At 42.1% G+C, this 13,964-nt stretch overlaps 1 protein-coding gene across 1 annotated transcript in view; it reads left to right on the top strand.

Annotated features, from left to right (window-relative positions):
• TENM4 (teneurin transmembrane protein 4) overlaps nt 1–13,964 on the top strand; it is a 523,302-nt gene that overhangs the window by 305,147 nt on the left and 204,191 nt on the right. The window contains exon 8 of the mRNA XM_073335791.1: nt 11,316–11,486. Coding sequence (XP_073191892.1) covers nt 11,316–11,486 — 171 coding nt within the window. The remainder of the gene's footprint in view (nt 1–11,315; nt 11,487–13,964) is intronic.

Here is a 13,964-nt window from a genome sequence, read left to right as displayed (position 1 = left end):
TACTGACGTTAAAATTAAACATGTGCTTAAAGTCCTTTGCTGGATCAGAGGGACCAGCTTTTTGTGCTGTAATTGCACTGCATCTATCACAACCGTGACTGGGGCTCATAGATGCTACCAAAATACAAATAATAAATAACAAGTGCTGAACTGTAGCTGATTTAACTTGGTGAATCACATTCCTTCAATTAGGGTTCAGCAATTATAGGTGCCTAATGAAACGGTATATGTAAAATTATATTGTGTGTAACAGGCTAACCCAGAATTTTAGTAGTTGCAAAGCCTCCTGTCTGTGCTCATTTCTCTAATTGAAGTGAATGCTCCAATGGGAAATTTCTATTGCTAATATTCTATACACAAATTAAAACACCATTTAGAGGTACGGTGGGACCATATTATAATTGACTTTGATGGTGAAGAAATCTCAGTAATATATATATTAATATGGCCTCTGTCATAAAGGGAATCTGGAAGGAGAAATATTATTTTACTGAGAAAGGCCTGAGCATGTATAGCACCAAATTTACTAGCATCTGTGGGACTGGAATAAGCTGCACAAGTGCAGGAAGCTGCCTAACAGCAGCAATATGTTGCTGAGGGTCATCTTTTGACTTCCTCTTCTGCTTTCTCATTGGCGCAAGTGCAGGGAGGAAACGATATTTTATACATAAGCAGACAGCTTCTTTGATAAGCCAGGACACCTTTACATATAAATCGTTTATTTTTTTTTCATAGGTTGACACTTGAAAAGAGCCTCCTGAGGAAATGAATATAAATATACTAAGCATTTAAAATGCATCTTGCCCCTCCATGCAGGAAATGACAAGCCTGTGAGTGTGCCACTATAAAGCTGGTGGGGGCAGTGATCATCTATTAGCACTTCGAATGAACAGGCAATCACTTGAAATTCTTTGATCCTGGGGTAATTAGGGAGACCTTGAATAGGAAGTGCTGACTCTTTGTGTTGAACAAACATTGAGTTTAACCACTTCATTTCATAATATGTCTTTCTAGTCACTTCCTTGAAGCTTTCAAAGGGTGCTTCATCTGGAAGCTCTGTTGTTGCTTTCAAGAGCAATTGACAACTAAATGAAAATATAAAATATTCTGCTAAGAAGGAATTGTTACTATTTGCAGACCGTTTACTTGCACCTTGGAAGTCTCTGGTGTAGCTGCAACACACAGGAAAGACACATCTTGTTTAAATAAAAAAGTTAAGTGGTCAAAATGTGACCCGTGTGTCAGATATATTCCTTGGTCACAATCTGTGCAAATGACCTCTTGGGGGGTGGGTTGTGTTTTGTGAAAACAACATCTGGAGATGTTTCCAGAGAAGATCCAAAAATTCTGCTCTGATTTCTTGTTGAAACGGTAGCTTGGAGCCCAACTCTTGCTTCTGGTCCTGCATAAGTTAAGGTTATCCCTGCCCAGTAGCTGCTCACATTTTTAATTTGGTACCTGTGTTGCATAGGTGCCATCTTTATGAGTCAACCCCCACTCCACCCCAGACCCCTCTCCCCCTCCACCCCTTCCTCCAAGTCCAACCCCACCTCTTTTTCGTTCTGCCCCTGCCCCATTCTTCTCCCTCCCCCAAGCGTGCCCTGTCCTCACTCCTCCCCTCCTCCCCCCAGCACCTCCTGCATGCCACTGAACAGCTGATCACGACAGGCAGGAGGTGCTGGGAGGGAGGGAGAGGAGTTAATCCTCAGAGCTGCCAGTGGGTGCTGAGCACCCACTATTTTTTTCTGTGGGTGCTCCATCCCCGGAGCACCAATGGAGTCGACACCTGTGCTGTGTTGTATTCAGTTTAGTTCCGGGTAGAACAAAACATACAGGGATGTGTTATTGTCTTTGTCGCTGGTATGGAGCAGAAAGCCAAGCCATGCCATGTTCATGTGTGTTGTATTGTGCTGGAATGACATGGAGGCATCACATCCTGGGTATTGACCTCACCATGCGTTTATCTTTATATAAACAACGTGAGGAGCCATGATGTGCTGCATTTTCTACAGGGCCTAGTCTTGCAGTTGCCACCCTTACTCCCTACTGATACAGGCAGTGCCATGAGAGTCACTTGGCTCTTGATCTTCTGGCATGTTGTCAGCACACCCCTCAGAGCAAAGTAGCATTTCCCCTGAGTAAAGTGTCAACAAGCACTCAGGAGAGATGTGTTTGTTTGCTTGCTTCCTTTAATGTCTATTTTGCTGCTTTTATTCCCCTTAATCTTATGGGCCTTTTCCATGATTTATTGAAAGATTGACAAACTGGGTGATTATTTCACGTTGAAAAACTCCTTTTCATAACAACATTGAATGTCAGAAAAGTATGATTAATTCTGCAGCAGTCAATTCTTCCACTTCTTCAAAAATCATATAATTTCAGTGTAGAGAGAGACAGTTATTTAGATAATTACAGTCAAGTTTATCCCAGAGATAGGAGCGAAAGCAATACATTTACTTGAGTAAAAATGAGCCCTGAGTAATTTACTGGTGGAATCCAGAGTATTTGACCTTTAAAAGAAAATACCAGTTCTCACTTGAAAGGTGTAGTTGCAACAAAGGGCCAGCATGATGTTTTGGCCCAAAGGCCAGAGAGTTTGAGGAGTACATTAGAAGAGGCTACATCCAGTTCACCTCTGGAGAAGAAGAGGGAGAGAGAGAAATGGAAGACAGAAGAAGAGTGAAGGATGGATACAGAGATTGTTCTAAAAGCCTTCCCATTCCATGTTTGAGCCCCAAATTTTTTCCTGTCTGTTGCCTGTCACTTCTCTTGCTGATTCCCTCCCTTACTCTTTTCTAACATGTTCCGTCTCTTAATAGTCTCATCCTCTCTCTCTAGTCTCATCCTCTCTCTCTCTCTCTCTCTCTCTCTCTCTCTCTCTCTCTCTCTCTCTCTCTGTGTATTTATATAGTGACAGGGCAAGGCCAAATGGCTACAGTAAATTAGTGAGGAACAGGTATGTTAGCTCCAGGCTAAACAAATCTCTGGTACCATGGTAACCAAATGGCAGTTGCTCCAGGTTAATCAAGACACCTGGGGTCAATTAAGATCCTTCTAGAAAGCAGTGGAGATAGCTAGGTTGATTGGGACACCTGAAGCCAATCAAGGGCTGGCTGGAATTAGTTAAAAGCCTCCCAGTTAGTCAGTGAGGCATGCGTGTCAGGATCTGTAGGAGGAAGCCGTGCTGTTGGAGGAACTAAGCAGTATAAATCCATATCAGGCTCAAGGAAGGAGGCCCTGAGGTAAAGGTGAAGGAGATATTGAGTGGGGGCTGCTTTGGGGAAGTGGCCCAGGGAATTGTACGTTTCCTATTTCCAAAAAGTCAGCTTCCATAGCTGCTACTATTAGGGTCCCTGGGCTGGAGCCCAGGGTAGAGGGTGGGCCTGGGCTTCCCCCTCCCTTCCCCTATTAATCACTGAGACTGGGAGACAAGAGAGACTGTGCAAGGGAAGGTTGTGTCTCCTCACCTCCCTTGCTGGCTTATGATGAAATGGCTCAGTAAGCTGTGACCCTTGCCTCTAGAGAGAGAAAGGCTACGTGGAGGGTCACAGTGAGCCTCTGAGGGTAGCAAAATCCACCAGGAAACGTGGGACCTGTGGAGACAAGGACAGAGCTTTGTCACAATATGTGTGCGTGTGTGTGTATATATACATGTATATATATGTGCGTATGTTTATGTATATATATTCCCTTGTTCCCTTTCTTGTTCCTCTTTACTCATTGTTTTTGTCCTGATTTCCTGTTCCTTTTCTTCCTGTTCTTCTCTACTCCCTCCCCATGGGCTGCTCCTGGGGGGAAGAGAGTACTAGCTTTCGAAAAATGCTCCTTTCTCATGTGCTTTTGCTGAGCTATTATTAAGCCCGAGAGGTGCTCCATAGAAGCCAAAGGAATTGCTGTGCTTGTTTCCTCTTTTTTAACCAGTTACTCCTCCTTGAGAGGACCTTCCCTCTTATTCTCTGTCTGCCTACTTTGCTCAAGGGAGACAAGGTGAGTGAAGTGATATCTTTTATTGGATCAGCTTCTGTTTGTGAGAGAGAAAAGCTTTCGAGCTACACAGAGCTCTTCCTCAGTTCAGATATTATCTCACTCACCGGTGGGACTGACAAACACTGCATATTTTGCCTAAGAGCCTTTGTCAAAGGCTTTCTGAAAGTCCAAATACACTATAACCAGTGGATCGCCCTTGTCCACATGTTTATTGACTCTCTCAAAAAATTATAATAGATTGGTGTGGCATGATTTTTCTTTACGGAGGCCATGTTGACTCTTCCCAAATAAATCATGTTCATCTATGTATCCGATGATTCTTTTCTTTACTATAGTTTCAACCAGTTTGCCTGGTACTGCAGTTAGGCTTACTGGCCTGTAATAGCCAGGATCGCCTCTGGAGCCTTTTTTTTTTTAAATGGCATTACATTAGCTATCCTCCAGTCGTCTGGTACACAGACTGATTTAAGCGATTGGTTACATATCAAGGTTAGTAGTTCTGCAGTTTCATGTTTGAGTTCCTTTAGAACTCTTGGGTGAATACTATCTGGTCCTGGTGACTTATTACTGTTTAATTCATCAATTTGTTCCAAAACATCTTCTATTGAGCCCAAAATCTGAGACAGTTCCTCAAATTTGCCACCTAAAAAGAATGGCTCAGATGTGGGAATCTCCCTCACATCCTCAGCTGTGAAGACGGATGCAAAGATTTCATTTAGCTTCTTGCAAAAGCCTTCTCTTCCTTGAGTGCTCTTTACTTGAGTGCACCTCAATCGTCCAGTTGTCCCACTCATTGGTAGGCCACCTGCTTCTGATATACTTTTTTTTTTTTGCTGTTAGTTTTTATTGTCTTTTGCTAGTGGCTCTTCAAATTCATTTTGGGCCTGCCTAATTATACTTTTACACTTGACATGCCAGAGTTTATGCTCTTTTCTGTTTTCCTCAGTAGGATTTTACTTCTAACTTTTAAAGGATGCCTTTTTGTCTCTAACTGCTTCTTTCACTCTGCACTTTCCCCATGGTTTTGTTTTTACTTACTGTTTTGTTTTTAATTTGGGGTATACATTTAGTTTGAGCCTCTATTATGGTGTTATAAATAGTTTCCTTGCAGCTTGCAGGCATGTCACCATCTCAGGCATTGGCACCCTGACAGCAGGATTGTAGACTCCTGGCTATGTAGACTCCCTCCTCAGGCCCTACGCTACCAGCACTCCCAGCTATCTTCGAGACACCACTGACTTCCTGAGGAAACTACAGTCCATTGGTGATCTTCCTGAAAACACCATCCTGGCCACTATGGATGCAGAAGCCCTCTACACCAACATTCCACACAAAGATGGACTACAAGCCATCAGGAACACTATCCCCGATAATGTCACGGCTAACCTGGTGGCTGAACTTTGTGACTTTGTCCTCACCCATAACTATTTCACATTTGGGGACAATGTATACCTTCAAATCAGCGGCACTGCTATGGGTACCCGCATGGCCCCACAGTATGTGCTCCACTTAGGACTAAATCAAGAATTGGCTCTTCTCTTGTGGGTTGCATAACTAACTGTTCCAAGAAGTAGCCATTTGTGGTGTTCATAAATTTTATCTCTGCATCGTGTCCTGAGGTGACATGTACCCAGTTAATATAGGGATAGTTGAAATCTCCATTATTCTTGGGTTTTCTGTTTTAACAGCTTCTCTAATCTCTCTAGGCATTTCACATTGTCACCATCCTGATCAGGTGGTCAGTAGCATATTCCTACTGCTTTACTCTTATTATTCAAGCATGGAATTTCTATCCATGGAGATTCGATGGTACAGTTGGATTCATTTAAGATTTTGAATCTATGCTTTCTTTCATATATAATGCCACTCCCCCACCAACCTAACCTACTCTATCATTCCTATATATTTGGCTCAGGCAAAGTGAAATGTAAGGCAGAATACAAATGCAGAGCATATGGCTGGGATTTTCAAGGGGGCTATGGGAATTAGGCATCCAAATCCCACTGGATTCCCACTCTTACACTCCTTTGAAAATCGAGGCCACTGTTCCGCCTCCTATTATCATTATTAGTATTTATTCATTGTTCCCATTGATCCTCTGTATATTCTGAGAAACGCTTTTTTAATCATTCAGGGCCAAATCCTGAAAGAGCTGTAATTTTTTTATGCATTTATTGGCTTTGGTGGGAGTTTTCTCTGAGTAAGGAATGACCAAACGGGGAGGCATGGCTTCAGGGGTCTGACTCTCAGAGAACAGTGCAGGAAGTAGCACGAGTTTGTGAGCCTATAGTGTAAATGCATTTTGCAAGTCCCCCTTTAAACACAATGGAAAGCAGCTGATGTCTTCAGCCATAGCCTTGCAATTGGGCCTTAATTTCAGACATCGTAATTGATTGGTTTGGTTATTTATTACACTTACCTTGCCAGCTTGGGCAAGTCAACAATCTAATAAAGGGCAGCAGTGTGGTTTTCACTGTTCTGCTGACTTCTGTGGTTTCTGGGGGTCTCTTATGCTTCACTAAACATGTCTTGTCTTGTCTTCTCCCTGTAATCTATCACAATCATCTGCCTCTTTCTGCTAACTCCCTCACTCCATCAACCTTTCCCAAGAGATGTCCATTTTGTTGACCCTGTAAATTGCTATCCTTCTTTGTCTTTTTTTTATCTTAAATGTTATTCCAGGTTCTCTTTGTTCTGCTCTGCTGAGCATGATTTTTTGCCTGCTTTGTTTTGCTGTGTCGTAAGACAATGGCCGTAATGGAAACATATCCATAAGACTGTGTCTCTTAAAAGCAAACTTTGAACCCCTTTACCACTTTCTTGGGCTTTACAAGAACAGACAATGAAGCTCACAGCCATAGAGAAGAGCAATGTCATAGGAATAATGCCATGCAGAAAAGGGATGCTATTGTATAGAACAAAAATTATGAGCCAGCATCGTCAGTTCCACCAACATTGTACTTCATTTGAAGGGTAGCATTTTTCAACTATGAGAAATAAAAGGACACCAGCTGAAGATTCATGCTACTGGCCTCTCTTAAATGAGTGCCTACGAGCCCACAGACACATCACCGCTGCATTTTGGCATTAATTGGCACTCTTCCTGGCACAGTCAGCAGAGTAGCCAAGGCTTGAAAGGGCCATGGAGACTGAACTCCTTGTCACCTAGAGGCATCCCTTCAGAACAGGGTTGAGGCTTGCTGCGGGCATGGTGATAAGGAAGCTTGCACTGCCGCTGTCTGTGTGCTGTTACCTGTTCAGTGGATTTCAGCATCCAGGCAACTTTCACCAGCACTTACTTCATTTAAAAGTAGAGGATTTCATTTTAAAACTCAAGCATAATGGGCCATCTGCCTCCCTGGTGTGTCTTGATCTATGCATTGGGGTTGAGCTGGTCCAGTGAGCACATACACTGTATTCCCCCCTCCCCACTAGTATTTCAATTCCAAGAAAAAACAGAAGAGTTTTTTTAACTATGCAAAATGTAACCAAAGCTTCTCAAAAGCACATGCCACCTGGCTTCCTAGGCAGTGGAAGCTACATGCTAGTGCACTGAATGGTACATTTTAATGACTGTTAATTGCACTGTGCTCTTTTAATATCCAGGAGCCTTCAGTATTAGAGCATTTATTGAACATCCCATTTGGGGGGAGAGGGAAATTGTCAAGATGGAACGTTCACTGTGAGAGCCACGTCTCGCATCTTGCTGAGCAGAAAAAAGCCAGAGAAAATGTCAGCCATGGGTTCAGATTGACCTGGAGACGAAGAACATCAGGAGTCTCAGCTTCTTTTATGGCTTCACTTTGCGTTTAGGAACCATTAACATTTCAAAGCGTATGATTGTGTCTGTTGTCCATGGTTTCAAGACCCTATTCTTTACCCTGTTTTTTACCCACAAGGCCTTTGCATCAATTTAGTGAACAACAAGATTGAATTTCCTTTCTTTGTGCTGCTCTCAAAACATTTAAACAACAGTGTGCATCAACAGTTATAAATATCCCACTGAGATTTACAAACCTAAAACATCCATTGCTGTTATTACTTGACATTTCAGCAAGAAGGTGGCCTTTATGGGAGAGCAAATGAGAGGCAGAATCTTCCTCCAGCTTCCAACATCATAAAGTTTTGGTATTTGTAAAATAGTAATAATAATCACATAATCACATGGTGAGATATTATGATTTCATGAGAAAGAACTTGAATCAGATCCAGTTTCTAAAGCAAACGCAAATTTTCTGTGTCAGTTTCAAGTAGAGTCTTATGGTTGGTGATATTTCCTATTTTATTTGAGGGAAAATCTGTGTTAACTAATAGCAAAAGCTGACTTTTTAATAAAGGCCTCTATGATAACTCTTCATTTCTAAAAGACTTTCCAGCCAAGGACCTAAAAGTACCGTACTTAACGAACATGCATGAACTAAGCTTCGTACCATCTATGTGAGGCAGATGAACATTAATAGCTCCCTTTCATAGATGGGGAAACTAGAGAATTCTTTCCCAGGTGTCGGGCTCATGGGTCTTGCCCACGTTTTCAGGGTCTAATGGATTGCAGTAGTTGGGGTTGGGAAGGAATTTTCCCCCGGTCAGATTGGCAGAGACATAAGAATATAAGAATGGCCATACTGGGTAAGACCAAAGGTCCATCCAGCCCAGTATTCTGTCTTCTGACAGTGGACAATGCCCGGTGCCCCAGAGGGAATGAACAGAACAGGTAAGCATCAAGTGATCCATTCCCTGGGGGATTTTCGTCCTCCTCTGCATCATGGGGCATGGGTCACTTTCAGGTTTAAACCAGTGTAAATGGTGGATTCTTCTCTTGAGTGAGGCTCCCTAGTGTATTCTACTGTATGGCACATCGTTCTCTGTCACTTGAAGTCTTTAATTCATGATTTGAGGACCTCAGTAACTCAGCCAGAGTTTAGCAGGTCTGTTAAAGAGTGGGTGGGTGAGGTTCTGTGGCCTGCAATGTGCAGGAGGTCAGACTAGATGATCATGATGGTCTCCTCTGTCCTTAAAGTTTGTGTGTCTATAGGGCATTAAATAACCAGCTGCCTTGCCCAGGGACACACACAAAATCAGTGTGCAAGGAAGCCTCAGCAGTTCCTGGCTTCCAGTCAGTCGCTCATGTTTGTAGAACAAGGTATTCTGCTTCCATAATCTTTTCAATGTGCCCAAAACAATGCTCACTTCTTCAGCTTAGCTTTCTCACAATTATTATCCATAATAAATGAATTCCTACTGGGGGACCGCGAGAGAGAAGGAAATAATGAACCTTAAGTGTATCTTAATTAGTAGGAATTCAAATACTGTGGCAATACACATGGTATAAGGCAGGAAGGATGGTCTGCTGGAGAGAGCACTAGTCTTGTACTTAGATCTCCGTTCAGTTCCTCACTCAGCCACATATGACCTCTGTGAACTTGGGCAAATCACTTCATCTACACTGTGCCTCGATTCCTCATCTATGAAAGGAGGATAATATTTTCCTATCTCATACAATGTTGTGAGGATAAAATCCATTAATAATTGTGAGGTGCTCAGATACTATGATGGTGGGGGCCATGGAAGTACATAAATACATAATGGATAAGCAGATTGATATCTAAGGCTCTCTGAAAGTTCTTGTCATCCATACTTGGGCTCCTTGATTTTTTTACCGTATCCTTATGTAGCATTTCTGGAGAAACGCATGTTCCCCCTTTAAATCAAAACCACATGCCAGTCTGTGCTAAGTTTCCTGTTTGAATCAACAGCTATATCTGCAGCTTTCCTGTTAGTAAAGTTGCATGTGTGCCTGCATAAAAATGTCCTGGTTTTGAACACAGCCCTGAGTCTGTCCTTTCTGATAGGGAGTTTACATGAGTTTTTCTTTCTTAATAGATTCATTAGGGTTTTGATAACAAATCCAGTCCCTGTTTACATGATAAAGTGGGAATCCTAATTTCACTCAGCTTAGTTATCTTCCATTACCTGTTAGTGTGTGACACTCCTGTTCATGCTAGAAGATGTCCTACTTGATTATGAAATAGAAGAAAATGATAATTTTGCTATGTATGTCCAAACTACTTGTTTCAAAAGAGCTGTTCAGATGCCTTTTCAATCCACTTGAAATGGATCCTTTCCAATGTAAAGACTTTATAAACCCAGCACTCATCATTGGGATGTTTGACAAACTTGAGCATATATTTTTATAAATAAAATGATATCTATAGGCAGTGAGAATGTCCTGTTCTCATCCTCTTTGTTTATGTTAAATAGCTCTGATGTTAATATCACTGTATATTTCTTGGAGAAACTATTTTATGAAATAGGAGTTGCTCCCTTAATAGGAAAATGTCATTACAAGTGCATTGAATATCGAATCATTTTGCCGTTGAGTGCCTGAAGGTAAACTGGATGGTGATTAAATATGAAATGTTTATGTTGGGGAAGAAAGGAATGATACAGGAAGCCACATTGTTTTCCTTCACGTTTTCAGGGGGCGTGTCTTAATTGCATAAGCATGCCTCTCTCCATACACGTGTTTGCTTTTTAAGTGTTCTGTCATGTTCCTTAACTTTCCTCGCCTTTCTGTAATTTTGTGGAACAGAGTCATACACTGGATGGCCTTGTGCAATCCCAGAAACCTACAACAAGCTGAGTCCTGGACTCATGCAAATCCAGTTGGTGTTACTCACTTTTAAACCCCCAGGATGATTAGCAGAAAGCTGGAATTGTACCAGCGAGAGCTCGGTCACATGAATTTGCACTCAATCCACATACAACTAAGACCGTAACAATAACAGAATGAATTATATGTGGCAGACCTCTAAACCACTTACTCAGTCAAGATTCCCACCGTCTCTCCCTGTATAAGGACTGAATAAAAAAATTATTAAGGGCCTGGAGAATAGCTTGTGAATACAACAATGCACAGCAAAGGCTCAGTTTCTCTGGATTTATTGGTGCATAAGTAAATATAACATTCATTTCTTCTCAAGTGTTGTCCCTAAAACTGCTCACTGAATTTTCATCCCAATTTCAGGTGTATTCTGAGACCTGGGGTCCAATTCTCTTCTCACACTGGCATAAATCAGGAGCAATTCCACTAAAGTCAACAGTGCTAGACTAGTGTGAAACTAGTGTGAGAGGGGACCCAGGCCAAAGAAATTGTCATGTTCTTGATGGTATTGCAGAACCAGTGTGGGCTGTCCAATAACATAAATCCCATGCTTTTCTTTTTAGCAGTGATTAGTATAAAGCAGTAGGGTGAGAGTCTACCAAGTGCCCCTACAGTTATGAAGCTCTCCCCAGCAGAAAAAGATGACTTTTCTCATTGCTCACTACAGCCATGCACCTGTTTGGCCTAAACTGGCACCTGCAGCCGATGGAAGGGCAGATGTATGAGATCACGGAAGACACAGCCAGCAGTTGGCCAGTGCCAACGGACGTCTCCTTATATCCCTCGGGGGGCACAGGGTTAGAGTTACCTGACAGGAAAGGCAAAGGATCCAGTGAAGGTATGGTTGGTGTGTTTCCATGTTGTGAGTCCTCTGTGTCTGCCTTTAAACTCCAGCCATCCAGTGTCATACTCCATCACCCCCATACCGCCTTTCTTGCAGCACCATAATCTGGTGCTTTTCCAGTCTTTCATGTCTAGAGCTAGTAGTTGTCAGTTATGTTTCCAGATGTCACATCCTTTTAATGTCCATTAACATGAAGATAAGGTGTATGTCCTCAGCAAACCTATGAGGCCATTCTCAAGGAGGGGATATGGGCACCACATCTCGTGTGGGTACAGTATTCCACCACAAAAGCCCTGCTTCATGTCGTCTATGGGCTATATTCCTGAGAAACCATGTTCATGTCTTAAGAGCTAAAGTGATGCCTTGAAGATTATCACTGTGCTTTCTCTACAGCAATACAACAGTGCTTACCCTAGTATTTCTTTTGGTTACTAGTTGGCATTGTTGTGGGTACCAAAATAGTCATTAAAAGTTGTTGGCATTGCAAGCTTTGGCATTGTGAAGATGGCCATGTACCTTCAAGGACAGCCAAATGAAGGGCCTAATCCTGCAAAGTCTGCATGGTGCTGACAGTCTTCAAGTCCCACTGAAGTTAGAGGCCCTGAGCCTGCTCAGAACTATGCAGAATCAGGGTCTAATTTAAAAAACACTACACTATTCCACAAGCAAGCAAGGGTTTTGCAACTTTGTGTTTTCAATGGAGGCATCAGTGCCAGAAATACCTATGGGGTCTGCAAAGCACAGGGTTTTCATCACTCTAAGATTCATGTAGGGGAGATGAAGAAATGAGGAATTCAGCTTTGAATTTAATAAAGCTCTTTATGCTGCACCGTCTTTTCTTCAAATTTAAGTGACCATGAGATCAAAAATCTCTCATTCCAGTAGAATTGGTGGAGTTGTAGTTGCGGGGGGGTGGAGGGCGGAGGAGAGGGCAGGCAAGGAATGTGGGCCTGATCCAAAGCCCAGTGAAATTGATGGAAGTCTTTCCACTGATTTCAGTGGGCTTGGGATCAGGCCTTATATAAGTAAGCTTATTTGGCATCTGTTAATTACAGAAATTTTACTTAATGGGATTATCTGTCTTTCTGAATGCAAACAAAGGCCAGAGTTACATATGCCTTAAAGCAACAAAGTTACTAATGACTGGTCAGTGTCAAATGAAATTATTACAATGTAAATCAATTAATCCAGAACTGTAGGACCCTGGACAAAGCTTGCTAGACAATGTAGTGAACTACTGAATATTTCTGCATTCAAAAAGTCCTCACGATAAAATTTATTTTTCTTTTGTCTTCCGTTTAAATTGCTATGTTCAAATCCCTATACACTGCATTTGATCTCTGCCTTCCCTATTCAAAGATCAAAATTAAAATGATATATCTAATAATCAAGGGGCCAAATCAAAGGTCTTTCCTGAGTTTTCTCAGTCCTTCTCAGCGAAACCCCCTCTGAAATCAAAAGGAGTTTTGTCTGAATAGGAGTGTGGATCTCTCTCTCTCTGTGTATACATACATGCGTATGTATATGCTCTCACAGTCTGTCGGCTTCTCTGCCAAATCCTCTCTGCACTGGGGAGGTTTACTTAGAGGGGGGGTCTCTGAGGACTACTGTAGGTAGAGAGCTGTGCAGAGCCTCAGCGTGATCTTCTTGCATGTCTTGGGGAACCTGTGGGCGTGATCTGCTCCTGATTAAAAATTAAATGTGTCTCTACAGGGGTGACAATGTCCACCACTGAAATGCAGCTACCTGTGCAGGGTGGTAACATGGTAGTTACCAGTCTGTGCTAGCAATATTACACAACAGCTTTTCTAAATAAGAAGGTATATCATTGGAATTATGAAAATTGACTGAAAAGTATCCTCAAAGAGACTACCTTTCCTATGGTGGAATTGGCTGGTTGGGGCTAACATTTCCTTCGTGCTGAAATGAATTTGTTATTGCTAGCTGTAGGCAGTTACCAGCTCCAGTCTGTCTCCAGTCCAGCAAAGCACTTTAGCATGTGCTTAAGTCCATCCCTGTTCAGCAAATATAAGCTTCTGCTTAAGTGCCATTGAACTCAGTGACGTTTCAGCATGTGCTTAAGGGCTTTGATGGATCAGGGTGCTTTACTGAATCAAAGCCTGTATCAGAACTATAATTAAACTCAGTTGGGCTCAAAAATGAAACAGTTCATTTTGATAACTGAATAAATTATGAATAGTTGCTTTGGAAACTAAAGTGTTGCATGTGCAAGGTAATGTGTTGGAAGAGCAAAGTAATTCGCAGCACAATTAGGAATTCAGATCTGAAATTAATTTTGCTTCAAGTTAGTTAGATAAAGTTTCGGATTAGAAATTGTACTGAAATTGCATTCTTATTTGAGTTTCTTTCTGGATAGCCAGTTCTCAGGCCCTGATCCTATTCTGTTTGGCGCCATTGACAACTCCTGTTGATGTCAATGGGCGACATTTACTCCTGTGCGGAAAATCTTGC

This window comes from Lepidochelys kempii, chromosome 1, assembly GCF_965140265.1.
Source record: "Lepidochelys kempii isolate rLepKem1 chromosome 1, rLepKem1.hap2, whole genome shotgun sequence".
Lineage (NCBI taxonomy): Eukaryota > Metazoa > Chordata > Testudines > Cheloniidae > Lepidochelys > Lepidochelys kempii.
This window is presented reverse-complemented; position numbering and strand designations above follow the sequence as displayed.